This window comes from Cricetulus griseus, chromosome 8 (genome assembly GCF_003668045.3).
Source record: "Cricetulus griseus strain 17A/GY chromosome 8, alternate assembly CriGri-PICRH-1.0, whole genome shotgun sequence".
In the NCBI taxonomy this organism is placed as follows: domain Eukaryota; kingdom Metazoa; phylum Chordata; class Mammalia; order Rodentia; family Cricetidae; genus Cricetulus; species Cricetulus griseus.
The window spans coordinates 21,560,529-21,587,616 of record NC_048601.1 but is presented as its reverse complement, the minus strand read 5'-3'; the positions used below and the strand labels follow the sequence as shown (position 1 = coordinate 21,587,616).

General features: G+C 51.4%; 3 protein-coding genes across 11 annotated transcripts; 1 reads left to right on the top strand and 2 right to left on the bottom strand.

The window, feature by feature from the left end:
• The first annotated feature begins 90 nt into the window (after positions 1-90).
• On the top strand, positions 91-10,659 carry Cdca3 (cell division cycle associated 3). Of its 6 annotated transcripts, XR_003487446.2 has the most exons (7): positions 633-738; positions 929-1,076; positions 1,725-1,851; positions 2,657-2,950; positions 3,235-3,338; positions 5,146-5,294; positions 10,455-10,659. XR_003487446.2 is itself a non-coding variant. In XM_027428258.2 (6 exons), exons 2-6 carry the CDS (start codon positions 957-959, stop codon positions 3,635-3,637), a joined length of 813 nt encoding a protein of 270 aa, XP_027284059.1. In that variant the 5' UTR covers positions 91-287; positions 929-956; the 3' UTR covers positions 3,638-3,834. The 6 variants fall into 6 exon arrangements, 5 of the variants coding, with proteins under 5 accessions (XP_027284059.1, XP_035304407.1, XP_035304408.1 ...); XM_027428258.2 differs by lacking the exons at positions 633-738; positions 5,146-5,294; positions 10,455-10,659 and adding exons at positions 91-287; positions 3,470-3,834; XM_035448516.1 differs by lacking the exon at positions 5,146-5,294 and having other exon boundaries at positions 632-738.
• Gnb3 (G protein subunit beta 3) lies at positions 4,744-12,381 on the bottom strand. Of its 2 annotated transcripts, XM_027428254.2 has the most exons (10): positions 11,363-12,381; positions 11,081-11,165; positions 10,779-10,817; positions 9,270-9,376; positions 9,131-9,194; positions 8,841-9,003; positions 8,678-8,744; positions 8,381-8,582; positions 6,070-6,286; positions 4,744-5,257 (listed from the first exon to the last, which is right to left on the bottom strand). In XM_027428254.2, exons 2-10 carry the CDS (start codon positions 11,135-11,137, stop codon positions 5,151-5,153), a joined length of 1,023 nt encoding a protein of 340 aa, XP_027284055.1. In that variant the 5' UTR covers positions 11,138-11,165; positions 11,363-12,381; the 3' UTR covers positions 4,744-5,150. The 2 variants fall into 2 exon arrangements, with proteins under 2 accessions (XP_027284055.1, XP_027284056.1); XM_027428255.2 differs by lacking the exons at positions 10,779-10,817; positions 11,081-11,165; positions 11,363-12,381 and having other exon boundaries at positions 9,131-9,172.
• Positions 12,382-12,526: 145 nt separating this feature from the next.
• Positions 12,527-27,068, bottom strand: P3h3 (prolyl 3-hydroxylase 3). Of its 3 annotated transcripts, XM_027428248.2 has the most exons (15): positions 26,528-27,066; positions 25,423-25,575; positions 24,635-24,833; positions 24,418-24,549; positions 23,884-24,020; positions 22,694-22,783; positions 21,399-21,451; positions 21,236-21,303; positions 20,940-21,064; positions 16,495-16,596; positions 16,053-16,203; positions 15,760-15,877; positions 15,573-15,648; positions 13,157-13,297; positions 12,527-13,050 (listed from the first exon to the last, which is right to left on the bottom strand). In XM_027428248.2, the coding sequence occupies exons 1-15, from the start codon at positions 27,020-27,022 to the stop codon at positions 12,880-12,882; spliced, it is 2,211 nt and encodes a 736-aa protein (XP_027284049.1). In that variant the 5' UTR covers positions 27,023-27,066; the 3' UTR covers positions 12,527-12,879. The 3 variants fall into 3 exon arrangements, with proteins under 3 accessions (XP_027284049.1, XP_027284050.1, XP_027284051.1); XM_027428249.2 differs by lacking the exon at positions 13,157-13,297 and having other exon boundaries at positions 26,528-27,067; XM_027428250.2 differs by lacking the exons at positions 12,527-13,050; positions 13,157-13,297 and adding an exon at positions 15,007-15,442 and having other exon boundaries at positions 26,528-27,068.
• Between the last annotated feature and the right edge of the window lie 20 nt (positions 27,069-27,088).

The window sequence follows — 27,088 nt, the reverse complement described above, 5'->3', positions numbered from 1 at the left end:
AGCGAGCGCCAATAAAAAGCTCTCCTGGCATAATCGATGGTCGAAAGGACCAATCCCGTTCTTCCGGGGCGGGCGCGCCTGTGGAGGCGACCGGAGGGCGCGCAGTTGCGGCTCCTCCGGTTCAAGGACTCGACAAGAGTGCCTTACGTGAAGAGCAGGAGCCGCGGGTAGTCTAAACGCATGAATTACTGAAACTTTGTCAGGGACTCGTCCAGTCGGAAAGCAGACGGGCACTTGTCTTCTTGGCATTTGAAAAGCGGTAGCCAATGAGGCTGACTTTGAGAGATGTGAGTGATAACTCCGCCAACCAATGAGGATTGCTGTCCCGCCTTAGGCAACCCATCCTAACTCCGCCTCCAGCCATTTTTTTTTTGTGCATGCAGCTTAATAACTCGTCCTGTTTTGTTTACTAAAACGGAAAAAAGCTGAGTGACACTCAAGGTCTCACGCCTACTGCTGACAGGCCGGGAGTGAACAAAAGTCCCCGGCCCACCGAGGCACCACCCCAGGGCAAGTCGATCCTCCCCCCATTGGCCAGTCCTAGTGATTGACATCCTCCTGGCCAATGGCTTTCAGGTCTGGAGGGCGCGTTTCCCACAACTGGCCTATGGGAATCTGTGTCGGCCCAGCCAATAGGGTCAGGGCAGGGGGCGTGGCGGGAAGTTTGAAACTCCTGGCTTTGGGAGTTGTTTCTCGAGCCCAGAGGTCGAGCTGGGGCCCGGTAAGAGATGCCACTAGGTTAGTGGGTGAACCCGAGGCTTCCCGCAGACCTGATTGCGCGTTAGAAGGCTCTCCTCATTGTCCCCTCAGAGGCCTCCGGGCCTGCTGGAAACTGGGAGGATCGGGTGGGTGTGGGTGGGTCCCACGCGGTGGCGGTAGGCTCTGAGAGCCGCTCCTGACGGGCGTGCCTTCCTCTGCGTCTGCACAGCCGGGCCTCGTCCCCACCCCTAGTGGAGATGGGTTCTACTCAGAGCATCTCAGGCACTCCAGCGCGGCCTCTGCCACACAACAAGCATCTGGCCCGAGTGGCAGACCCTCGTTCACCTAGTGCGGGCATCCAGCGCACTCCTATTCAGGTTCGCCGGGCTGGGGTGGGGAATGTCGGGATTCCAGGGTGGGAGGGGGCGCTGCCTAGCTTCTTTCTGTGCCACTGCGACCTTACTTTCTGCACCTCCCCATCTTTTATGGTCTCTTTTTCAGTAGCTGACTTTCAGCTTTTTTTTTTTTTTTCTTTTACTTACTTTTTTTTTTTTCTTCGGAGACAGGGTCTCACTGTGTAACACTGGCTAGCCTGGAACTCAACCATGTCGACCAGGCTGGCCTCAAACTCACAGAGATCCACCTGCCTCTGCCTTCCGAGTGCTGGGATTAAAGGTGTGTGTCACCACCACCACCACCACCGCCACCCAGCAACTTTTTTTTTTTTAAGATTTATTTATTTATTACATATACAGTGTTCTGTCTGCTTGTATGCCTGCAGAAGAGAGTATCAGACCTCATTACAGATGGTTGTGAGCCATCTTGTGGGTGCCGGGAATTGAACTCAGGACCTCTGGAAGAGCAGCCGGTGCTCTTGACCATTGAGCCATCTCTCCAGCCCCTTTCTGTGTTCTTAATCCGCATGTGGCAGGCTGCATTTCCATGGGCATTAGCAGTTCTGGCTGGGAATATGGGGAGGAGATAAAGGTCAGGGCCCAGATTGTTCTAACTTACGGTCTGGACAGGTGGAGAGCTCTCCACAGCCAAGCCTGTCAACAGAAGAGCTGAGTTGTCCTAAACAAGCTCAAGACCCAGATCCTCGCTCTCCTACCCTTGGCATTGCTCGGACACCCATGAAGATCAGTGGTACAGGTGAGTGATGGACCCAGGGGAGGCTGATGAAACTGAACCTATCTAGGGTGGCATCGAGACCATTTTTGTTTTACTGGTCTTTGTTTATTTGCTTCTTTTTGTAGCTCTGGGGTTTGAACCAAAGGTGTTGAGTGTGCCAGGGACTCGAGCCTCCTCTTTTGAACTCCTCTCTATTTTACACACACCTGACATAGTTCATGTATGAAGGACAGAGGGCAACTTTAGGGAGTCAGTGCTCTCCTACCATGTAGCATCTGGGGATTCAATTCAGGTCATCAGGCTTGGCAACAGCTCTTTTATCAACTAAGCTGGACCTTTTTTTCTACACCCCCCACCCCAACAACACACATACACACACAGGTTTTCTCTGTGTAACAGCCCTAGTTGTCCTGGAACTCACTTTGTACACTAAGCTGGCCTCAAACTCAGATCCCTCTGCCTCTGCCTCCCAAGTACTGGGACCAAAGGTGTGTACTACCACCATCCAGCTTTTGTTTGTTTTGTTCTGTTTTAAGGCAAGGTCTGGAATTTGAGGCAGTCCTACTTTAGCATTGTAAGTGCTAGAACTGCAGGCATGTACTACCATGCTCAGCTCTCCCTAGCCCTCCTCCCTGTGTTCACACTCTACCATTGAGCCACACCCCTGGCTCTCGTCTCAGTCTTCTCTGTAGCTTGTTTTCTCCCACCTTGGTTTCAGTCTCCCCACTCCCAGTCTCCCCATCTGAGCATGAGTCCGATGATACTGGGTCTTTCCCTCCTTGGTTTATATCAGAGGGCCACAGCTCATTTCCCTTGTTTCCTCTAGACCCTCCGAGTTCACTGGTGAAAGAACTGAGTGAAGAATTTGAAACCGAAGCCTCCAAGTCCATTTACCCCACAGAGCTTGCTCTGCCCCAGCAAACACTTTTATCTTCTGAACTGGACCTGCCTTTGGATTCTCAGTTATCCCTTGAGGACCAGTTGCTGCCATGGAGCCAGATTGAACTCCCCTCCAAACAGGTGTTTACCAAGGAGGAGGCTAAGCAATCCACAGAACTCATAATTGCCAGCCAGAACTCAGACAAGCCCTCAAGAGATCCCGAGACTCCCCAGTCTTCAGGTACAAAATTGAAGATTAAGATGGAGGGAAGGCTGGGCAGTGGTGGCGCATGCCTTTAATCCCAGCACTGGGAAGGCAGAGGCTGGCGGATCTCTGTGAATTCAAGGCCAGCCTGGTCTCCAGAGCGAGTGCTAGGATAGGCTCCAAAGCTACACAGAGAAACTCTGTCTCTGAAAAAAAAAAAAGATGGAGGGGAGAGAAGCTGAAATCATGTCCTGGGATAATGTAGGAAGAATAAGCCCCCAGTTCTGATCCTTACTTTAACAAAACCTTTCTTCTCCTAGGTTCTAAGCTCAATAGACGGAAAGCAAATAGCAAGGTACTAGGAAGATCTCCTCTCACCATCCTGCAGGACGACAACTCCCCTGGGGCCTTGACATTGCGACAGGTAAAGGAAGAGAAGGTGACAATTGTCACTAACAGTATCCATCATTATAGTGGGAGGCCCTTTTCCCCAGCTCCTACCTCTCCCTGGTGTCCGTCCCTCTGGCCCCTCGGCTCATATACCACCTTTTGCAGGGTAAGCGGCCTTCTCCGCTTAGTGAAAATGGTAAGGACCTAAAGGAAGGAGTCATTCTTGGAACTGGAAGACTTCTGAAAACTGGAGGAGGAGGAGGAGGAGGAGCATGGGAGCAAAGCCAGGACCATGACAAGGAAAATCAGCATTTTGCTTTGATGGAGAGCTAGGTCCATTCTGGATTCACCCAGAGCCTGGTGATAGTCTTGTTCTTCACCTCTTCCCAAAGGGCACTGAGGAAAATCTTGTTTTCTGGTTCCTCCCAGGCTGCCAACTCTGGGTTTTGGACATTTGTTTTGTTTTGCTTTGTTTTGTGTGTTTCTTGTATATTAAAGGAGATGGTTTTAAGTGATACTTTGAGAAATTAGACAGCTGCACTGGGTCTTCTGTGTTTAGAAGAACAGCCTGGGGGTCTCTGCTGCCACTTCTGAGCCTCTTCCCTGTATCTTAAGTTTGGATGCTCTCCCCAAGGCTCTGCACTTGGCACCTCTCTCTTTCCCTTTTGTTTGGGCTTAGCTATTTCTTACCTGCTTTGGTAGTTTTCAGGTCCCTCTCACCCTGACTTTTACTCAGCTGCTGCCTATGCACTCAACATTAGTTCCCTTAAAATAAAATTTATGATCTATCCCTAAAGCTCTTCCTCATTACCTATTCCCTATCCTTGTGGCTAGGAAGGACCATTACCCACCTGTCTGCCTGAACATTAATCCTGGTCTTGGTCATTGTATTGAATTCTTCTGTTCAGAATGACCCATCTATGAGAATGGTCTCTAGATCTTAGTGATTCTATGTTTTTAATCTCTTCTGTCTTGTCATAGTGTGTGTGTGTGTGTGTGTGTTGCTGAAGATTGACCCAGAGCTTTGCTCATGTTAGGCAAATACTCTATTACTGAGTTTCACACCTAGCCCCAGTCCTGTCAGCCTTACCACTTGCCTCTTGTCAGTCTCTCTTTCTATCCCACCAGCCTAACTGTTGGTAGAGCAGTTTTCCTGACAAGCTTAATGATCATGGTAATACCCCACTTGAAACTCTTTAATGGCTTCCAAGGCCCTTTATCATGCAACTCCTATGCAGGCATGCATACATTATTGTTGTCTGTAGCAAGCTGTGTGTGCTCCCGGCCACTCAGCCTCCCCGTGAAACCTCAGCGTCTGACTTGATCCTTCTTCCTGTGCACAGTCTAGCTAGTACCTAGGCTTTATCTCCCACCTATGATATCTTATTGCCCATAACGGGGCCTAGGTCTTCTTGTAGCACAAAGGGTGGAAGCTAGCATCACAGGATGCTGCATTTTATTAGGTAATAATAGAGGGGGCAGGGATAGAAAAGGAGAAAGTCTGAAGGGGCCAGGAGACTAGTAGTGACATCCATAACCATGAGCCAGCACCCTGGCCATTCCAGGTCTGGACAAAGGCTACTGTTAGCTCAAGATGACTTTAGGGGCTGAGAGGGTCTGTTCTCGTTGGACTATGGAAAGGGGAGGCCATGGGAGGAAATGGGGCAGTTCTTTGCCCTTGTGTCCCTGATGCTTCCAAAGGCACACTCCCATAATCCTATGGCTCTCAAATGGGAGTTTACTGGGAATGGCCCTGGGGAGTAGAAGACTGACCCTAAGGAGATGGGGCATAGAAGGAAGCAGCTGAGAATCTTCATGGCTTTCTACCTCTCTTCCTCTAGACTCCTTAGTTCCAGATTTTGAGGAAGCTGTCCCAGGAACCAGTGGCCACAGCCATGCCATCAGCTGTGACCCCGAGGCAGCTGACTCTGTTGTCATGGCCAGAGAGTATGCCTGAGAAAGAGAGGAAAAAGTCAGCCTGCTTTCTCAGGTTTGTGAGGGCCCATGATGGACAGAAGCCCCAGCTTGGGGAGGTTAAACTCTGCCCTGATGGAGACTAAGGAACTGAAGGAGGATTAGCCCTGAGGAGAGGGATTTCTCATCAGGCCAGTTCCTCTGTCCAGAACTTGAGTCGCTGGTGGGGCAAGGGTAAACTGGTTAGCGATGTTAGTGTGTTGTGAGGAAGGCCAGGGTCACTTTGATGGGCCTGAGGAAGGGGCCCTTTGTTTCTAGGGGTTTTTTTTTTTGTTTGCTTGTTTTAAAAAAAAAAAAAAAAAAAAAAAAAAAAAAAAAAAAAAAAACAAGGCCCAGAAGACTAACAAGTATAGGTAAACTCAATTAATTGAATAAGATTTGGAGCCTGATTGTGGGGCATGTGTTATTCTCATTCAGCTTTTGGTCTCTCCTGATAGAAGCCAGACTGTTTTTCCACTCTATGCCAATCCCAAACTAGGCCCAGAACCCTTGCTTTAGTCTCATTCACACCTCTCTGAGGCTGTTCCTTAAGTGTGTGGCCCTGAATCCTCAGGTACCCAGAGGACTGAGCATTTAAGATAGACTGCTTTGGAGTGACCAGAAGGAGTAGGCATGGCACTGGGCAGAGGAAGGGCTGCTTAGAGCACTTTGTGTTTGGGAAATATGATCTTAGTTTCAGAAGCAAAAGGTATAGGTTTTCCAAGGCTTGGAGTTAGGCAACAATTAGGAAACAGCAGTAAGAAACTGGGAGGGAAGGGAGGAGGACTGGAAAGAATGGGGCAGGCCCTTACCCACACGCTCGCACTTCATAGAGTCCCAGACATTGCAGTTGAAGTCATCGTAGCCTGCGAAGAGCAGGCGACCACTGAGTGAGAAGGCTACCGATGTGATGCCGCAGATGATGCTCTCATGGGAATAGGCAGTCAGTTCCTGATCTGCCCTCAGGTCAAACAGGCGGCAGGAGGCATCATCTGAGCCAGTGCAGATGGCCTCTCCATTAGGAAAGAACTGAGAATACAGGTAAGAAGCTGTCAGGACTCAGACCTAGGGCAGCCTTGCTGTCCTGCCTGCTTCCTGGTTCCCACAGGGAGTGTAAGCCACTTCTCTCAGCCTCTCAGCCTGTCTGTTTCTTGGAAGAGTGAGGCACCCAGCTGCAGCATCGCTGTTCACTGCCTTGTCCTTGTGGCTCCCACTGCCCCTGACTCCAGCACTGTAGGCAGGCGCCATTGCCATGTGGCAGACAAGAGCACCAAGGCTTCCCAGGAACACACAACTAAAAGATCAGGCTTCTGTGATTACCCTATGGACTAGATCAGAGTGTATGAGAACAGCACGAGGTCCAAGCATATAACATGAAGAATAACAGCTCTATTTGGAGGGAAATTACAGAAAACTGCTGTGTCCTTATCAAAATGGTATAATGTCATAGACCCCAGAAAAGTAGAAAAATGGTTCTAGTTAGAGACAAAAGAAGATATGGCAAGGATGTGCGTGTTTCTGGATTGGATTCTGGGTAGAAAAACATTGCCAGTAAGGACATATATAAGATAACTGGTTAAATTTGAGTATGAGCTGCAGTATTCTGTAAATGTTGTATTTCCTGGTATTACAAATTATACTAGGCATGGAGAGTTGGCTCAGGAGTTAAGAGCACTGGCTGCTCTTGCTGAGGACCAAGGTTCAGTTCCTGGCAGCCACATGGTGGCTCACAACCATCTGTAACTCCAGTTCCAGGGAACCCTGACACCTTAACCTCCAGAGGTGTCAGGCATGTATGTGGTGTGCAGACATATATGCAGACAAAACACTCATACACATAAAATAAAAGTTATACTGTGGGCTGGAGAGATGGCTCAGTGGTTAAGAGTACTGACTGCTCTTCCAGAGGTCCTGAGTTCAATTCCTGGCAACCACATGGTGGCTTACAACCACCTTGAATGAGATCTGGTACCCTCTGCTGGCATACAGGCAGAAAACTGTATACATAATAAATAAATAAAATCTTAAAAACAAACAAACAAAAAAAAAAAAACCTTATACTGTAGCTGGGAATAGCCACTTATACCTGTAATCTTAGTGCTCGGGAGGCTGAGGCAGGAGAATTGCCTCAAGTTCAAGGCTAGCCTATGTTCAAGGCTAGCCTATGTTCAAGGCTAGCCTAAGTCTGCCCAAAAGGGGGGGGGGGGAAAAGTTGAGTCCCCAGCACTCAGAAGGCTGAGGCAGGGGACTGAAGCCCAAGGCCTACCTGAGTTATAAAGTGGGCTCTGGTCAAGCCCAGTCAACTCAGTGAGATTTTCTCAAAAGCTGAAAGAAGGGAGGGGAAATTCAGCTCATTAGGCTCAGCCTGGGCTTATTCTCTAGCATGCAAAAATAAAAAGTATGAGCTGGGCAGTGGTGGCACACGCCTTTAATTCTAGCACTTGGGAGGCAAAGGCTGACAGATCTCTGAGTGTGAGGCCAGCCTGGTCTACAGAGCAAATCCCAACCCAGCCAGAGCTATATAGTGAGGCCTTAGGGGGGATTTTTTTAAGGACTGGAAAGCTTAGCAGCTAACTAAGAGCACTTGCTCTTGCAGAGGACCCAAGTTCAGTTGGGTCCCAGCACCCACATACATGACAGCTCATAACTGACTCCAACAGTTCCAGGGAACCCAACACCCTCCTCTGCCCTCCAGGGAGTATTTAAGGGGCACAGAGCCATGGTATGTATAGTCTATTCTCAGGGTCCAGGAATGAGGACCTAGGGTGTAGCTTGCTGGTAAGGCACTTGTCTTGCATGTGTCTTGCATCTGAGTTGAACCTCCAACGCTACACACCAAACACACAGAACCTAAGTGTGAGGACCTAAGTATGAGTGAGTATGTTCATGTGTGTCTAGAGACAACAGTAAAGCAAGTGTGGCAGAATGTTAACAGTGAGTCTGGGTGAAACAGACATGGCATTTCTTGTCATTGGTTTTGAAACTATCCTATAAAGGTAAGATTTACAAAAAAAAAAAAAAAAAATAGTAAGGAAAGGGCTTAGGGGTGCCATGGAAGTGGGTCAGAGATGTGTATTGGGGTTTAAGATAGTTCCTGAAGGACTCACATGAAGGGACACTCACACAAATAGCATTGATGTCTGACTCATGGCCAGTGAAGGTCTGGCGGCAGGTCCCTTCCCTCACATCCCAGAGCTTTGCGCTGGCATCACAAGCCCCCGAAATGAAGAGTTTGTAGTCTGGAGACACGGCTAGGCTCATGCAGTCACCAGTGTGTCCCACAAACACCGTCTTCTGCTGCCCCGTCTCAATGTCCCACAAGGCACTGCAAGAAGAAAAGGAGCCCATCATAGAGAAATGTCAGTTGCCCAGGACAGGATGACCTTCCAATCCTCAGCACCCATGGCATTCCACCCTTACCACGTGGTGTCCCCAGAGCTGGTCACAATGTTGTTGTCATCCAGGAAGCGACAACAGGAGAGATAACCTGGAGGTGGTTAGAAGGACAATGTCCTGGCACAGGGTCACAAATAGCCAGGGGCCTGGGCTTCATGACCCCTACATAGGAAAAGAGGCTTCTCACCTGTGTGAGCAGAGAGTTCCCGGCTGACCTTAACGTTGCCCTCACGGGATTTGAGACTGTAGATGGAACACATGTTGTCCAGCCCCCCACATGCCACAAAGTTCCCTGAGGGTGCATAGGCACAGGTCATGACCCAGGAGGAGCGCAGTGGGATGGCATGCACCTGCAGAGGGTAGATTTGGGATAGGTGGGACTAGAGCTTCAGGTGGAAAGGGCAGAGATTAGTCATGACAGCCCTGGGAAGGATGAAGGGTCCTTCCTGGAGGACAGTCAGTAGAAAGGGCTGGTACCTTGTTGGTGGTGTAAGTGTCCCAGACGATCAGCTTCCCATCCTGTGAGGCACTTACCAGCAGCCTGCAGAAAGGGCTCCTGTGTCATCCATACCTCTTTTCCCTGCCCCCCTCCCTTGCAGACCCTCTGGATCCTCACTTAGAGTCAGTGGCCCAGTGCATGGCATAGATCTTGGCCAGGTGTCCCCTTAGTGTCCTCCGTGTCCGCATCTGGACTCGTCCCACCACCTCTAGGCCAGACACAAGCTGCAGAGAAAGGAGTATTGAGTTTCACATTCACATGTCTCTCCAGGTCCTGCTCTGTACAAGCTCCTGGCTGGGGACCAGACCCTTGAGCAGGTTCCCCCAACACTAGGGAAAGAGGGCCCCAGCCTATGGTGACTGGGCCTCCTGTGGTAGACAGGTGCTGGAATAGCTTTGTGGCAAGCTGCTAACCAGTAGAGGTGAGGAGGAGTCGCCGCTACTATGGAGATGTTCCTGCCTTGATCGATCTCAAGTTGCTGCTGTCACTGAACATTAACTTGGGGAGAGACGCACAGGTGGTATCAGACTGGCAGATGCCTGTCTTCACACACCAGTGGCACACAGCTGACATCCATGAGTTCCAAGGCATTGCCATCACCTGGGACTGCCCCTGTCCTCCACTCCTTCAGCCACAACCAGCCCCCCAGCTGCTAAGCCTCTAGAGTCCACAGACTTGCTCCATCAACTTCAGCAAATCACATCTTTCCCTGAGCCTATTACCTTACAGAGTTGCCATGGGAATCATATAGAATTATGTATTTAAGCATCTAGCCCCATGCCTTTCTCATGCTCTTATGAATGAACATGTTTAATACAATTGATTCTATTTTTCCCCTCTTAGTACTGGGAATTGAACCTAGGGCCTCAGGTATGCTAGCCCAGAAGTCTACTGCTGAAATATATCCCCAGACCCTTCTAACTTTTTTAATATAATATTTTTATTAACTTTTATAATTTCATAAACACATGCAATGCATTTTGATCATATTCACCCCTACTTCTAGCTCCTCTCAGATCTACCCTTCACCTCCTACCCCCATCCAGCTTCATATCTTCTTTCTAAAATTTTTTCCTAGCTCAATTTTTTACTTTTTATTTTGAGACAGGCTGGTCTTAAAACCACTCTGCGGCCCAGGCATGTCTTGAATTTTCAATCGTGCCTCGACTTTCCATGTAGCTGGAGTTCAAGCCTGGGCCACCTGACATGGCTCAGTACTTATTGTCAGTTCCAAGAAACAGTATTATTTTGTGTATCACCAAGAAAGAAACAATAGGCTAACAAAGTATTATGTATTATCAGATGCATCTCGACTTTAGAAAAAATGAAGCATTTAGAATTGATGAAATGCAGTCTTAGACAACTGTCAACTCGCATCTGTGAGAAATCCTGCACACCCCCTCCATCTTTACTGTAAAGACCAAGGGACAAGACCAGTGTCTACATCTTCAGCATCCAATATAACGCCTGACCCAGAGCAGATCTTAATAGATGTTTGTTGAATTAATTCATGGATGTCTTTCCTCGCTCCAAGGACAGCATGTGCTGAAAGCTCAGGCAGCAGTATGCCCACTGAGTCCCCTCCCTTCCCCTCATGTCCTGCCTCAGAAGGGTAGAAAGTCTCACCTCAGCCAGGGTGATGTCCGCACAGGCTTTCCTGGCATCCTGCGGGGAAAGCAGGCATCAGGGAGGCTGTGGTAGGGAGGAGGGCACGCACATGCATCTCACACATGGGTGGGCACGGGGCTCTGCAGTGGGTGGTGGGCTCAAATGTGAGGTCCAAGTTTAAAGTCTCTGAACCCGTCTAGATCAGAGGTCTCTGAAGTGTCACCCAAGAGTGAACCCAGTTCCCCAGTCCCTCCCAGGCCACACTCCCACATCTTGAGTTGTGTTTTCCAGGGTCCCCAGGATGAGGGCTCTGGGGTTACAGCGATCTGCTTCTTGAGCTGCTCCGCTTCCTGCCTCAGCTGCTCCATCTCCCCCATGGTGCAGGTCGAGGGGTAGTTCTGACTCCTGCCAGGAACATGGAATAGGTGTTGGGGAGTTGCTATCAGACCATGTTCTGTCCATCCTACCCTATTCCTAAGAGGTGATGGGGGGGGGGCTCCCCTCCTCCTGGGCTTAGGTCCTGTGCATCAACCCCTGGACTGCCTGAGCCCTCCCTGTGGGCCCCCAATCCCAGAGGGCAGAGTCGGCCAGCTCCCTCTTACTTGGGCTCTAGCTGGACTTCTCCCAGGTTTCCGCTTCCCAGGCGCCTCTTGACTCTCTCAGCTGCGATGCCTGCCTGTCACCTGCCTCCCTCTGCTGCCAGAGGAGCTGGCCTGGCCTGGCCCCAACTGGGAGGGGGGAAACTGACAGGGAAGGGTAAGGCCAGAGACAACCACGTCAGGCAAATGAAATCAGCTGGCAGGGGTATGGGAGAGGCCAGGGAGGGAGGTGTGTGGCTTCCAGAGACTTGGGTCAGCCTGGAAGGCTGGGGAGCAGGTCTGTGAGCCAGAGAAGAGCAGCAACCCCCCCCATCCAGCCACAAGAAGGGGGGAATAGAGGGGTGCCTCCATGGTCAGTCTGCCAGCAGAGATAAGAGCATCAGGCCCACGGATCAGAGAAAAGCTGTGAGGATTACTGGTTGGGTTTGGGGAGCAGAACAAGAGACAAGGGCAGCCACAGCACCAGTGGCCCCCAGCCCTAGCCCTAACTTGTGCTCATGATCTTGGCAGTGCAGGTCTGTTCAGCAAACAGGCCAGGAGCCCAGACAGACGGGTGATAGATGACCCTGTTGTCAACACCCCAAACCATGTTCCCTCATCGAGGCCTGTGGGGGAAGAGGGTACAGGCAGACGCTGAGATTAGAAGGGGCTGATCTGGATAATCCTTTTTCTCGACAAGCCCCAACCAGCTGCCCCTGGGCCTGATCCTGGTTGGGGGAGTTAACAGGGATCCAGGGGGAAGCAGGGCCAATGTGTTCCTGCCTTGTGGGCAAAGAAAGGACTACATAGAGAATGGAGCCCTGTATCCTGCTCCTAGGCTGGGGGTCTGGCTTCACGCTTGCTCACATGTCCACATGACTCCTGGGGTCTTACTGGACTGTGAAGGTAGGAGCCAGAGGGATCAAGCTGCCCTCTCACCCATACTCAGGGAGAGATGACAGGGCTTAGCATTGGAGGCCCAAGGAGCAGCTGTGGTGGTGGTGATGGGGCCCATGGGTCTATTTGCATGAGGCAGCAGGTGGCTGAGATTTCCCTGACAAATCACAGGCTCTCATGGCTCCGCCTCTGGGAGGCCCAAAGACACCACCTGTCCCCTCCCACACCAGCCCTAGCCACCCCCACCTCCAGCTGTCAGAGAAGCTGGGGTACACCAGACCAGGCCCTGGCTGGGAACCTCCACGTTCTTTATTACACAGGTTGGGAGAGGATGGGGTGTCTCCTCTGTCTTCCTTACTAGAAGCAGTTAACCTTCAATCCCTGCCATGCCTTTCGGGGAGGCATAATGACCTTTGTCTGTCCTAGGGACCCTGCAGGTCCCTTCCCTCAGCTGGGGCCAGACCTGGCTTCCAGGCCTGGTGGGCCCTAGGCTAAGTCTGTGTAGTAAGCTTGAGTCCAGGGCTTGGTGGCCCTTGTAGGTCCCCAAATGGGCATGCTACTCTGTTCCCGATGTCACACAGGGCCTTCTTATTGATTCCTTCACAAGTTGAGTGGCCATATCCCTAAGAAGCTGGCTCAGCCGGTCACAGTTCCTCTCGGACCCGGAGTAGTTTCCCAGCTTTGTCTTGGGCCCGCTGAAGCTTGTGACTTGGGGGTTCTGGGGAAGGATCTCTGCTGAGGGTCTCTCCCTCTTCCTCTTCCTCCTCTTCCTCCTCCTCTTCCTCCTGCAGCAGCTCTTTGGCTTCTGTCCACTCCTGGGTTGGATAAAACTATAGTTCAGTCCTTTGCATCTGCCTTCTCTGGGCATCTCAGCCACCCAACAGCTTCACTGTGAGCCTCACCCCTGCACAACCTCCTTACCAGCTCCCTGTGCTCAGGTGCCCATGTGTGCCACAGGGCTAAGGCACAGCGCCGTCCCCGAGTCACAGCCCACACACCGTGGGGATTCTCACCACCAGAGCTGAAGGCCACGAGGCGCCCACATCGTGGACGAACCTGAGCCTGAGGGGCAGGGGAACACGGCATCAGAGTTCTTGTCCATCACTCCTCTCCTTAATTCAGGGACTAGCTTGGGGCAAATGAGAGACTGGCTTCCACTCAGGAAGAAAGAATGAAAGACTGAGGCTGGAGGAGATGGAAGCCAAAAAGGGCAGGTGCCTCCTGGAAGTTCCCTGTCCTGCAGCCTGACCTTTCGTGCCTGACCCCATCTGCTTGGAATGAAGTAATCTGAGGGCCCTAGAGCAGCAGCAGGTGGATGAAAGGTGGCAAGGACCTTAGATGCATTTCCACCCTAAGGAAATCCTAGACTGGACGTGAGCACATGGAAGGCAATTGCTCCTCTCTGTGTATGCCTTTAGTGTGAAGAGTAAGGCAGAATGCCTCTGTGTAACACAGGCTGGCCTGGAACCCCTGCCTCAACCTCCCTAACAATAGGATAGGTGTATACTACTATTCTTGCCCTTTTCTAACCCAGGTATAGAAGACTCCATGGTCAAGAAATACAAGAATAACAACAGCACCTAACATTCATTAACTGTTTATTAATACAAGGCACTGGCTCTTTTCTTTTCTTTTCTTGGTTTTTCCAAGACAGGGTTTCTCTGTGTAACAGCCCTGGCTATCTTGGAACTCACTTTGTAGACCAGGCTGGACTCAAACTCGTTGAGATCCACCCGCCTCTGCTTCCCAAGTGCTGGGATTAAAGGTGTGCACCACCACTGCCTTGCCTGGCTATCATTCTTTTAAGCATATTACATAAATTATAATATAAATATAATATATACTATATAGGGTCAGAGAGATGGCTCAGGGGATAAAGGTGCCTGCCACCAGGCCCAACAACCCAAATTCAATTCCAAGAACACACGGTGGGAGGAAAGAAGCAACTCCTACAAGTTGTCCTGTGCCCTCTACACAGCAGCTGTGTGCGGCAGGCACCCTCCCCGCCACCCACGCCTCGCACTGCACACACAGATGCACACATCTAAATAAATATTTTTTAGAAACTACTTATTGTAGTTCTGGGTAAAGTGCTTGCTGTGCACGTATAAGGATCCAAATTCAGACCCCCGGCACCCACACAGAAGCTAGATGGAGTATCGTGAGTCTGTAATCCCCACACTCCCGCGTCCAGAGGTGAGGGAGGGGCAGGAGGTGAGAATGACACCGGAAGTTGTGTTCCGATTACCCAGGTGCACCATGCCATGTGCACACACTTGCACTCCACACAGTACGAGTGTGCAAAGCCAGGCAAGGTAGCGCACGCCTTTAATCCCAGAATTTGAGAGGCTGAAACAGGCAGATCTCTGTGGTTCAAGGCCAGCCTGGTCTACATGTGAGTTCCGGGACAGCCAGGGCTACACAATGAGACCTTATCTCCAAAAACAAAAGTCAGTCACTTTTGGGGTGGTGCATGTCTATAATCTCAGCACCCAGAAGGCCACGGCAGGAGGATTGCTGTAAGTTCAAGAGCTGCCAGGGCTAGCTACATAATCAATTCAAGGCTAATCTGGGCTATGTAGCAAGACCCTGTTTATAATAATAATGATAATAATAATGTCAAAATAATAGGAACAGCCGGGCGTTGGTGGCGCACGCCTTTAATCCCAGCACTCGGGAGGCAGAGGCAGGAGGATCTCTGTGAGTTCGAGACCAGCCTGGTCTACAAGAGCTAGTTCCAGGACCGCTTCCAAAGCCACAGAGAAACCCTGTCTTGTTTTTATCACTTTTATTGGAGGTGGAGGGGAGTGGTGCAGCACGGTGTGGAGGTCAGAGGCCAGCTTGTGGGAACTGCTTCTCTCCCTCCACCATGTTGGGTCGGTGCTAGAGATCAGACCCAGGCTGTCAGGTTTAGGGTTAACACCTTTACCCCCTGCACCACCTTACTGGCCCATGTTTCATTTTCCTTTAGAAGGTATCTTGATCCGTTGTTCAGGCTGACCTTGAACTCCTAGGTTTAAGTGATCCTCCAGCCTCAGCTTCCTCAACAGCTGAGACTACAAGTGTGGATCCTGTACCTAGCTATGCTCAGCCACCCTTTGGAGGTAAGGCAAACCATGAAGGCAGGGTAGGGGCACTTAGAGATCTCCCGTGAGGCTCAGTCAACCTCTGCAGGAAGCCTTGAATTGGGTCCAGTGGCCAGCAGGACTAGAGAGGAAGGAGGGACAGGGTTAAAGTGGCCCCGGCCATTTCCCTGCATTTGCCTCTGGAGAGCTTCTGTTTTGAATGAATCCTGACCCCCCACAGCTGGGCCCTGCGCCCCACCCCACCCCCCTACCGTGACAGTGAGGGCATTGGGCTGTGTGAAGAACAGGTCGCCTCCCTTGAAGTCATCATTGAGGTAGAGGAGCCCACTGGAAAGTAGAGAAGACAGGAGGCAGTGAGCTCCCCGCCCAGACCCAGGCCCTGGCAGACAGCCTTTGGGCTCGTGTGCCTACCTGCCAGTCCTCAGAGAGGCTACCCACCTGTAGTCTCGATAGGTGTAGGCTGGGGGCTCCCGCCAGCAGTCACCAGTGTCAGGGTCCAGGACACAGTTGTCCGCATGTACCGGATGACTCAGGTCCATACGCTGCTCTTGCTCACCTAGGACATAAACAGGACATACATCAGGGTTCCCACTATGGGCCCCCTGGTGGGCCCATGCCCAGCTTCTGGGATGACAAATAAGCAGAGAAACTCCCTGTCCCTACTTAGGCCAGTAAGGGGACTTTTTGCAGTGAAGATGGAACATATACAGATGGGGTTCCCTGATGGTTACCTTCTATGGCACTTCGGCACACCAGGTGGGTGAAGGAAAGATGCAGTGGCCGTTCTGGGGAGAAGTAAGCCTGGGTCAAGGTCCGTACTCGCTCACTCACCTCCAGAAGCAATTTAGCACCTGGCTTGCTCACAGTCCCAGCCCGAGCCAGCTGCAGGCAGAGAGAGGCGTGGAAGATAGATCTAGCATTAGCTGGTGTCTCTTGACACTACCCTCCTATGTGGGTCTACCATCTGTCCAGTAGCCTAAATGCCTCCTTCCAGCAACTCCATGACAACACCAGAGCCCCAGGTCTCAGAATACACCCTTTCTCAATGATAGACCAAGAAGGCAGTGGTCTAGGTCCCCAGAGAATTTCTTCACAGAGCCCAGGCCCCAGTATCCAGCCTCCTGTCACAGCCCCTCCTCTCAAGTCTTAGGCATCAGACCAGCCTCTTCTTACCTGGGCAGCCTTGAGTACTGTGAGCCCCTCAAAGCGTTCATGAGGACTATGAGGGGAGCGGCGACCACGATAGCCAGACCTGGCTCCAGCCTCAGCTGCATCCTAAATAAGAAGGGCTTTACAGTGAGTCGTTCCCTGCACACCTCACTGCTACACAGCTACCAGGTCTCCTTCCCACCTTCTCAGTCCCTGGAGCTACCTAGGAACTCCCAGAATTCCCTTGAAAAATCCCTTTTTCCTGAGCTATGACCCTTTCCCAGAGAATGGCATTTGGCCTGGTTTTCTGGACTGTCATTCTCAAAAAAGCTCTGGAATGCTACTTCCCAGGGGGAGCACCCCACAGTGGGGATGAAGGGGCCTTGAGATGGTGAGAGCGGCTGAAGGAGAGACAGAGCTGGGGTCTGGGGCAGGAAGTACTGGGTCACCCTTCAATGGGGAGACAGGAGTCTTTCTGCAAGCAGGACTCTAACAGGAAGTCTGACAGGCAGGTCAGTTCTGGCGGGAAGCTTGAGGTGTCAAGACAACACTGACCTCCCCGCCCCCCATAGGCCTGTGATGGTGGATCCCATTACCCAGCTGCCTCCTGTGACTCACACTCCGGGGTTCTCCCCGTGTTTGGATGTCTGTATATGGGATTTTTCTTTTTCAGGGTTTCTTTTTTTTAATGAATTTTTTAAAAATTTAAATTTATTTATACAGTGTTCTGTCTGCATGTGTCCTTGCACACCAGAAGAGGGCACCAGATCTCATTACAGATGGCTGTGAGCCACCATGTGGTTGCTGGGAATTGAACCCAGGTCCTCTGGAAGAGCAGCCAGTGCTCTTAACCTCTGAGTCATCTCCCCAGCCCCAGGATTTATGTTTTAAGATAGCAAATAAATAGAAAAACTAATTCAGATGATGATAAGTGGTATGAAGAAAATTAAAACAGGGTCATAATTTTATGAGTGTTCACCCAAAGTTACTTAAAGAGGTGACAACCAAATTGAAACCAAATCTTGTAGAGACGCTGCTTGAATATATGAAAGGGAAACCAATGCAAAGTCCTGAGGCCAGACTGAGTTAAGAGAGGAAAGACGTCTTGAGATTATCCTTGGTGTCGTCCTCCCATTATCTTCTGAAGACTTATTTCTTAGCTTTTCTAACTTTTATTCCTTAGTGTTCCTTGTCTCTCTCATCTGTTCCCCTCTCTTCGCTCCCTGGAGCCTCCCTCCCCTCATCCCCTTGAACACAACCAGAACCCAAGGCCACAACGCTAACACTCCACAAGCTTCTCTACGATTGTCTTCTAAAGACTGCCACTAGAGGGGGCTCCTGAGCCTATAGGATGCCCAGTTTGGATTGTGAAACCGTGAAATTAACCAGCGACTGTCCACCATCTACCAATAAAGCTGAGGCTCCCGGGGAGGGAACAGAAAGCCCTCTTGCCTATTGGCCACCTCTCTAGGCCCTCTCCTTCTTCTCTGTAATGCCTCTTTATAATACACAGCAAATGGCAGCAACTCCACCTCCTAAAGGCTTCACAATGTACTAACCACCTATTTAAGCCTCAGGACAACACCAAAAAACAAAAAACAAAACAAAACAAACAAACAAACAAAACAACATGATAAATCCCACTTTACAGATGGGAGACTCACTCACAGACATTTACATAGACAGGTAACTGCTGGATCTTGACCACCCTTTAAGCCGTGTTTCCCTGCAGTTCCTAGAAAGCACTTTGTTCTTCCCTCTTTAGGTTTTTATTATCATTTTATGTGTATGGGTGTTTTGCCTGCATGTAGGTCTGGAAACTGTAGTTACAGATGATTGTGAGCGACCATGAGGTAGGAATCGAACCCTTGTCCTCTGGAAGAGCTCCTGCTCATCTCATAGAGACTTTTCTCTAGCCCCTCCTTCTCCCGTCTCTGCTTTCTCTCTCTCCTTTGTGATGGGGTAGGTCTCTTTATGTAGTCCAGGCTGGCTTCAAGTTCCCGAGCCCAAGCAATCCTCCTCTCTAAGCCTTCCCAGCAGCTAGGACAACTACAAATGGGGAAGGCTGGCATAAGGAGCCGAGGGTGTGGCAAAGCGCTTGCCTAGTGCCTGCAATACCCCGGGTTTGATGACCCCAGCACTGCAAACCACAGCAAGACTGGCATGGGACTGAGCTGGAATACCAGCCCTCTGGTAAGCCACCTAGGACTTGGCATTCACTGTCAGTGTTTCTGTTTGGATAGTGCGCACTTCGTAACAGAACTTACCGGTTGCTCTAATTCTGTCTCCATGTTGTTTACATGACTCTAAAGGGCAGACTTTGCTTGTCTACATCCCCTAGAATCCAGCCATTTCTAGTCCACAGCAGGTATTTCATGAGTATATAATGAATGAGTCCACGTCTGGGGCATCATGAGATAGCAGCCTCAGGGTGTGAGCATGGGTCGTTTAGCACAAACTAGGAGGGGATGAAAGGCCTGGGAAAGGGAGCCAAGATGCCATCTGAGCCCTCAGGTAACCAAGGACCCTTCCATGTGTATACACCCATGTCTGTGCTCTCCCATTTTCTCTCTTCTTCCTACTTTTTGTAAAGCACACCCACCCTGGTCAGATGTGGTGGCATGCACCTGCAAGGCTTGTCATTCCAGCACTTAAGGTTTAGGTGGGATACTGATATAGGAGGATCCTGAATTTAAGGCCAGCCTGGGCAAAGACCCTGTCTCAAATAAGGGCGCCCACCCCATCCGTATCAGCTAAATTAAGAGGAATGGGAATTAGAGGAATATGGTGCCTGCCCTGCTGCCAAAGGCACTTCTGGGGCTGTGCGCCCTGGACCTTTTTGGGAGTTCTGGAAGCTGCTGCAGTCCTCTGTGGGCATTAGGGCCCAGGGTCCATCCATACTCACAGAACTTGCAAATGACACCCATGGGAATAGAAAGCCCCAGCCTTTGAGATAGCATGTTTTGGATGGCAGCTCCCCAAACAGATGCGGGATTGAGGAGAACAGGTGTACGAGAGGTCCTACAACCTTACTAAGTTAAAAACAATATAGACATTTGCCCTGAATGTGGTCACCTGAAGCAGAAACATGTTGGGCACTCTGACAAAGTGCCCAAGGAGACTACAAACAAGGAATCAAGAACGGGAGCTGAGTGTTTGATCCCAGCACTCAGGAGGCAGAGAGAGAGAACTCACTCTATGTGAGTCCGAGGCCAGCCTGGTCTACATAAATGAAAAAGGCAGGGTACTGTGGAGCAACCTTTGTACACTGAAAATATGATTACTCTCCATGGTTAATAAAGAGCTGACTGGCCTATAGCTGGGCAGGAAGAGATTGAGTGACAGAGCCAGAATAAGGAGGACTCTGGGAAGAAGAATGGCCGAGCAGACACAGAGAGAAGCAAGAGGAATGTGCCGTGTTGAAAGAAGGCACAATCACATGGCAGAGGGGAGATAAGAAATATGGGTTAATTTAAAATGTAAGAGTTAGTAACAAGCCTGAGCTATTGGCTGAGCATCTATAATCAATAATAAGTCCTACTGTAGTTATTTGGGAGCAGCTGCTGGGACACAGAGAAACTCTGCCTACAGAAGGGAACTGTATTTGGTTTTGTTTGTTTGTTTGTTTGTTTGTGTGAGACAGCTGTGTAACAGCTCTGGCTGTCCTGGAACTCACTTTGTAGATCAGGCTGTCCTCGAACTCACAGAGATCAGCCTGCCTCTGCTTCCCCCAGTTGCTGGGATTAAAGGTGTGCGCCCAGCCAAAGGGAACCATTTTAAAGCTCCTTGCATAGACACCGTACACAGGAGAGACACCATCAGAACAGGATTGGGGCAAGAGTATTATTGAATGACACCAGAAGAGGCCACCTGTTTCGCCCAGACATGACACTAAAAATGTCAAAAGGACAACTCCATAATAAGACAATATCTAAAATCAGAGGAGTCTTTGTTTTCATGTTATGTCTGTTTTCACATTATCAATATGGTTGAAAATAGGCTTTATTAGCTATTAACTTTAAATGAAGAGTGTATCATGAATAATCTCATCATATTTATGCAAAAAATAATAAATAAAAAGAGAAAAAAGAGCTTTCCACTGTTGAGATAAAACACAGACATTAAAAGACACTTGATGGGGCTGGAGAGATGACTCAGTCAGTGGTTAACAGCACTGGCTGCTCTTCCAGGGAACCCGGGTTCAAGTCCCAGTACCTACATGGCAGCTCAGCTGTCTGTAACTCCAGCTCCATCTGACACTCTCACCCAGACATATATGCAGGCAAAACACCAATGCACATATCAATAAATAAATCTGAGAGAGAAAGAGAGAGAGAGAGAGAGAGAGAGAGAGAGAGAGAGAGAGAGAGACTTGAGGCAGAACACTGGGTGGGTACAGACCAAGAGGAGGAGCAGGTGGCTGAATCTGAGGGTCCCTAACCAGGTGACTAAGCCACACACCATCATACCTTGGCCAGCTGCAGCAGAACCCCACACTCGGCTGGAGTTAGCAGTCCATCCAGCACGGCTCGATCCGACCCATTCAGCTGCTGGGCATCCTGGGTGAGGGTCACACCCTCCAGGAGAAGGACATCTACAAGGGAAAGAACAGGGGCAGAGGTCACTGGGGCTCACTTGAAGGGCAGCAGCTGGCAGATTCCAGGCCCTCCCTTCTGCCTCCTGACCATCCCCCCATCCACCCTTTCTACCTTTCCACCCCACTGCCACCTCTTGCCCCCAACTCCACATGTACTAAAGAACTCACCCTTCCAGTAAGGCAAGGACTTCGGCTGTGGAGGCTCCTGGTCCCAGGACCTCTTCTCTTGATCCTCTCTCAGGGGTGACAGACATGTTCAGTAGGCAGTGCAGACCCATCCTGTCACCTCCCAGCCTGGGCCAAGTGGCCCCCACTACAGGCCACAACCTACCTGAGCTTCTCTCTCAATGCCTCAGGGATGAGAGCTGCTGGGGTCCAGGAATCCTGTGACAGCCAAGAACAGCACCATCACTCTCTGTGTCTAGCTCTTGGGGCTCCTGACTTTAGAATCTGAAGGTCCATATTAAGGTCTTCCAGCTTCCAGAGAGGAAGGCAGAGGGGGGGAAACCTGGACCCAGTGCCAGGGTTACCTCACATATGACAGTCTAGAACCTTGAGTTCTAGACCAGACTGTAGTACACAATGACTTCCATCACACTGTTTGCCAGGTGCTAAAAGCTTTGTACTTGCAGTGAGATTTTGAGGTTTAAAGTTTGTATAGTTCATACATTCTAATAGAACAGATAGTTGTGACGTGCTCACCTTCCAGCTGAGGGTTCTGAGACACAGGAAGGTGGAATAGTAGGGTGAACCTCACACAGCTTGCAGGTGGCAGAGTAAGGTTTAAACTAGCTTTACAGACCTCACTTTTATCCAGCAGCTCTGAGGAGTGATGTGACCCCCCAGGGGACATTAGACAATGTCTGGAAACTATTGATCTCATGGTTTAAGGGCTATCAGTGTACTATTGACACCTACTAGGGAAAGGTCAGGGCAACAGCTGAAGAAGACCCAAAAATGGCAAGGATAGCCCCATTCCCTCCTCCAACAGAGAACTATCAAGCCCCAAATATTTTCCTTCCTCCCTCCCTCTTTCCCTCCCTCCCTTTTTCCATCCCTTCTTCCCTCCCCCATTCCTCTCTCTCTCTCTCTCTCTCTCTCTCTCTCTCTCTCTCTCTCTAACCCCCAACTCAGTGCTGGAGCTAGGACCCTGGGCATTTATGTGTGCTAGGCAAGCGGTCATCACTAAGTCATCCAAGTCCTCAAAAAGTCAATTGAAAACTGCTGGGTTATGTTAAACACTGGCTTCATGGTATTAGCACTGGACTTGGTCCTCACAACTAGAGGAGGGCAATGGATTCAGCAGCAATGATGCTTTCTGCACTCTTATCAGATGGCATAGCTTCAACAACAGGACTGTGGAATGGGGTGGGCTTTACAATTTACAGATAAAGAAACTGAGATAAAGGCAGACAGGTGACTAGAAGGTATATGTGGCAGAGAGCCTGATTCTTAGCCATGCACGATCCCATGGCCATTTTAACTGAAGGCACACTGTTCTGGGATGCCAGAGTTCTGTGAGTCTGCAGGGCTTTGGGCAAGTGGGACAGTCCTGCTGACTGCAGTGGCGTATGACTGTCCAGCATCACTGTGCCTCACCCTGGGGAAGAGAGCACAACTCCTTACCGGGTCCTTGAAGCCAGTGCCCAGGTGCTCCATGGCATAATAGAGCTGTCTCTTCTCCCCGAGGGATCGAAGGATAAAGCGCTGGATGTCCTGAGCCAGGCAGAGACAGAGGACAACGGAGATTAAGGAGAAGGGAAGAGAAAGCTGGAGCAGAGCAGGGCAGCCCTGGGTTACAGGGGACTTTGCAAGCTCTTGAGATCCATCACCAAGCCTGATGCTGCAATGGTTCACCTTTCTGAGTGTCTGGCTCAAAGTAAGATTAGGATTTGAGAGACTCGTGTGTGTGTGTGTGTGTGTGTGTGTGTGTGTGTGTGTGTGTGTGTGTGTGTTCGCACTACTGTGGCGCATGAGCACACACACAGGCAGATAGATATAAGATTTAGGGAAAACAATAGTGCTGGGATAGACTCCCAAGTGAATACAGTCTGCTGTGTGGGGACAGGGAGCTGAGACAGAGGTCAGAACCTAGACCGGGGTATCCCTTTGGTGGCTAAAGAGCTTGGGTAAGAAGCCAGAATGAGCTCTGTGTGGTCTTGTACACTTTAAATCCCAGCACGCTCTGGAGGCAGAGGCAGACAGAGCACTGTGAGCTCCAGGTCAGCCTAGTCTATATAGAGTTCCAGATGAGCCAGAGCTATACATTGAGCTGCTATCTCAAAAAAATGAACGAAGTTAGATTGGAGAGATGGCTCAGTAGTTAAGGGCACTTGTCGATCTTGCAGAGGACCCAGGTTCAGTTCTCAGCACTCTCATGGTGGTCCATAGCCATCCTAACTCCATCCCAGGGATTTCCACTCTATTCCATCCCACGCCCTCTCATTGTTGTTGCTGTTTGCGTTTATTTCTTCTTTTAGAGTCAAGGTCTCACTATGTAGCCCTGGCTGTGCTGGAACTCACTCTGGAGACCAGGCTGGCCTCAATCTCACAGAGATCTGCCTGCCTCTAACTTCCGAGTTGCTGAGATTAAAGGCGTGTGCCACCACGCTGGTCTCCATGCTCCCTTCTGACCTGTGAGAGCACAAAGATGGACCACACAGAGCAATAAAATAAAACAAATAATTATAAACAAATACAAAATCAAATAAATAAAATAAACAGAGAAGTCAGAATAGAGTACAGAATCCAGCCCACTCTTGGGTGTTTGGCTTGCTCCAGGCCCTACCTATCAGTGAGTGTGGGTGAGGGGTTACCTCTCGTGGTCCCAGGCCGGGTCTTGGCTCTCCCAACTCAGTTTGGTACTGGCTCAGAGCCTTTTTGGCAGCCTCATCCTCAGGGTAGAAGAGCAGGACACTCAGGACATTTTCCATGGCCTTAGACACGTTCCCCACTGGAGATGGCAGAAGGTGGGAAGGGGACGCAACAAACAAGACAGAGCAAAGAAAGCTGAAGGTCACCTGGAAAGGCCACCAACTCCAAGAAGCCCCAGCCCAACCGGGAGACGTGGCCACCTAGCGTCTCTTTCAAAGCATCCTCAAACATACCTTCAACAGCAGAGCTCAAAGGAGAAGTAAAGGAAGGTGAGAAGCAGCGAGGGCTGAAGGAGCCCAGAGACCCATGTCCTGAGCTTTGCGCAATGGTGCCAAAGGACACCATCCTGAAGCGCTGCTCCCCAGAGGGTGAGACTATCAGAGCAGAGTCAGGTGGGAAGGAGGAGGGACAGACGGGGCTCAGAAAGGCAGCAGAGATGCATCTTCACTCCCAGAATCTGTTCTCCCCAATCTGACCCTGAGCATAAGCCTCCTGCAGCCGTCTCAGCTGGCTGGGAATGAAGTCGGGGACAGGGAAGCTGCGACCAGGGCGGGTGGCTGTATCTGCCACGCAGTGCTGCCGGCACTGCAGAACCCGGATCCAGTGTCCTGCAGAGAAGACAAACGGAGCTAATGGATCGCGTTCCTCCCCTAGCATCGGTGCTCCCCGACAGCACACAGTCCAGCCCCTCACCTGCAATGGCTTCGTACAGGCCCCCCTGGCTCCCTTCCTCTTCCTCCTCTTCAGCCGGCTGCTGTTCCTCAGGCCCCTCACAGCCAGCACGACAGCTCTCCACATGGGCCAGGCTCCCCTGGAGGGCCTCCTCTAGCCTGGGCAGTGCCAGTGCTGCCTCCTGCTGCCCCAGGAGCTCCAGGCCAGAGTCATAGGCTGCCTGTGGAGAAAGGGAGCACAATTGATGGTTGGGGGCGGGGGCATCAAACAAGATTGGGAGGTCAAAGGGCATAATGGCATATGCTTTTACTCCTGGCACACAGGAGGCAGAGACAATTGGATCTCATTGACTACGAGCCCAGGGCTATACGGTGAGACCCTGTTTCAAAAAGGAAGATGGAGCAGGCAGTGGTGGCGCACGCCTTTAATCCCAGCACTCGAGGGGAGGCAGAGGCAGGCGGATCTCTGTGAGTTCGAGGCCAGCCTGGTCTACAGAGTGAGTTCAAACACAGCCAGGGCAACACAGAGAAACCCTGTCTCAAACAAAACAGAAAAGGGAGGCAGAAAAGGAATGGGCTTATTTGGAACATGAAGCTCCTCTCCTGCTGCAGGCACGGGGGGGGGGGCGACAATGTGCCCTCCGAGTCAGAGTGTTGGAACAGCATACACTTTAGTGGCCACAGAGGAAGCGAAGTACTGGGGAAAAGACTCTTCACTCAGGGCCACTGAGAAACAGTACCCAGGTCTCCTGACGCTCAAGCCACACAAGGCTGGAGTTGGCAGCAGCCAGCCAGCACTGAGGGGCTCACCCAGTATGGGGGCGTCACCAGGTCCTGGAAGCTCTGGGGTCGAATCCCCGACATTCTTCTGTACTTCGCCATGTCTTCCCGCATCTGCAAGTGTGTTGGGTTTGCCACAAAGAAGGTGTGTGCTGCAGAAGCTGCCAGGTCCAACTTCTTCAGCTGAGGAGCCAAACGGATGAGATATCAGAGCCCAGAGGTGTGCGGTTTTTTTTTGGGGGGGGGTTCCGACCAATGTCCCTTCACCAGCCTCCCCCACAGCCTTATGGAAGCCTAGCCAATCACAACTGTCTCAATTAGAAACCGCCAAATCCCTTGGAAGCCCAATGTTGGGACTCCCGGGACTCTGGTATAGAAAGAAAGGAAGGAGGCCTGAAAGCTTTGGAGTGGGTAGGCCATGGGCAGAGGACCTCAGAGCCTCAGTTTGGGAGACAAGGAAGTGAACGGCTGAAATAGATGGAGACCTTGAGTAACTAGAATCTGCAGGCCTCTAGGACCCTGAGCTGAGGTGTGTGTAACTAGAGCCCCTCCCTCCCCCAGCCACGTAGGCATTAGCTACCGTCCTGGAAGCTGCACACACTGTCTCCTACCACACCACAGCCGTGCTTCCTCCCCTAAACCTAGCCTCCCTCATTCAGCCTTTCCGAAGCTCCGCCCCATCCCAAGAGAAGGCTCACACTCCTTAACACACACACACACACACGCACGCACACACACACACACACACACACACACACACACACCCCTGTCCTGAGGCTGCTTTGGGCCCCTCATCCGCTTTTCATACCTAGGAAGACGCTGGGTTCACTCTCTGAGACCCGCTAAAGTAACACTGCGGAGCCCTCTCTCCCTCCCTCCATGTTCAACCTACATCCACTCCTCTTCATCCCAGCTTGACCCCCACTCTTCTTTTTTATTTTTTTGGCCCTCCCTCTGCGACCATCACAAGTCCTGGCCAACGTTTTGATGGTACCCACGCCAAGTATAGAAGCCCGTTATACGCCCCCCACGACTCCACCCCTGAATCCGGGCGCTGAGCATCCTGCCCTCTCCTGGTGAGCTCCAAGTAAGACAGTCACTTGGCTTGGGGTAGCACCCTGGCTGGCTCTCGCACCTGGTAGTAGGCCCTCTGCAGGTAGTTGTAAGGCTCCCGTCGGCGGAAGACATCCCGCAGCGCGCTCCCCACGCGGAGTCGCGCCGCGCCCCCCGGGCCCAGCCTGCGCGCCGCGCACTGGGTCAGGCACTCGGCCCGGCGGAGCGTGGCGCGCAGGAGCAGCGGCTCCCAGGCCCGGGGCCCCGAGGCAGACTGCGGGGCGCCGAGGAGCTGGGCGGGGAGCGCGGCGTCGGGCTCGGCCGCACAGCTCGCCCCGCAGTCCCGCCGCGTGCGGCCCAGCACCTCCAGGCTCCGCAGCGCCTCTCGCAGCAGCGCCACCGCGGGCGCCCATGCCCCAGCGGAGTAGGCTCGCAGCCCGTCCGCGTAGAGCAAGTCCGGGGCCTGGGGAGGCGCCCCCGGAGACAACGAGGCCAGGCCCGGGGGCTCGGAAGGCTCGGGGGACCCTGGGGGAGGGAGCAGCAGCAAGAGCAGCAGCAACCGCAGGAGCCGGAGCATGGTGCCCAGAGCCGCCGGCCCACTGCCGAAGGGAAATGCCAAGCCGGGAGGGAGGGAGAAGGGGGG

What these genes read in the sequence shown, in the direction of transcription:
- Cdca3 (XM_027428258.2), top strand. Translation starts at nt 957, where the DNA reads ATGGGTTCTACTCAGAGCATCTCAGGCACTCCAGCGCGGCCTCTGCCA. An exon ending in TCCAGCGCACTCCTATTCAG is followed by an intron (nt 1,077 to 1,724) that starts GTTCGCCGGGCT and finishes CGGTCTGGACAG; the next exon opens with GTGGAGAGCTCTCCACAGCC. An exon ending in CGAGACTCCCCAGTCTTCAG is followed by an intron (nt 2,951 to 3,234) that starts GTACAAAATTGA and finishes TTCTTCTCCTAG; the next exon opens with GTTCTAAGCTCAATAGACGG.
- Gnb3 (XM_027428254.2), bottom strand. Translation starts at nt 11,137, where the DNA reads ATGGGGGAGATGGAGCAGCTGAGGCAGGAAGCGGAGCAGCTCAAGAAG. An exon ending in CACTGGGCCACTGACTCTAA is followed by an intron (nt 9,195 to 9,269) that starts GTGAGGATCCAG and finishes CCCTTTCTGCAG; the next exon opens with GCTGCTGGTAAGTGCCTCAC. An exon ending in TATGAAGTGCGAGCGTGTGG is followed by an intron (nt 5,258 to 6,069) that starts GTAAGGGCCTGC and finishes TCTCTTTCTCAG; the next exon opens with GCATACTCTCTGGCCATGAC.
- P3h3 (XM_027428248.2), bottom strand. Translation starts at nt 27,022, where the DNA reads ATGCTCCGGCTCCTGCGGTTGCTGCTGCTCTTGCTGCTGCTCCCTCCC. An exon ending in GTCCTTGCCTTACTGGAAGG is followed by an intron (nt 21,065 to 21,235) that starts GTGAGTTCTTTA and finishes TTTCCCTTGTAG; the next exon opens with ATGTCCTTCTCCTGGAGGGT. An exon ending in CACCTGAGCACAGGGAGCTG is followed by an intron (nt 13,051 to 13,156) that starts GTAAGGAGGTTG and finishes TATCCAACCCAG; the next exon opens with GAGTGGACAGAAGCCAAAGA.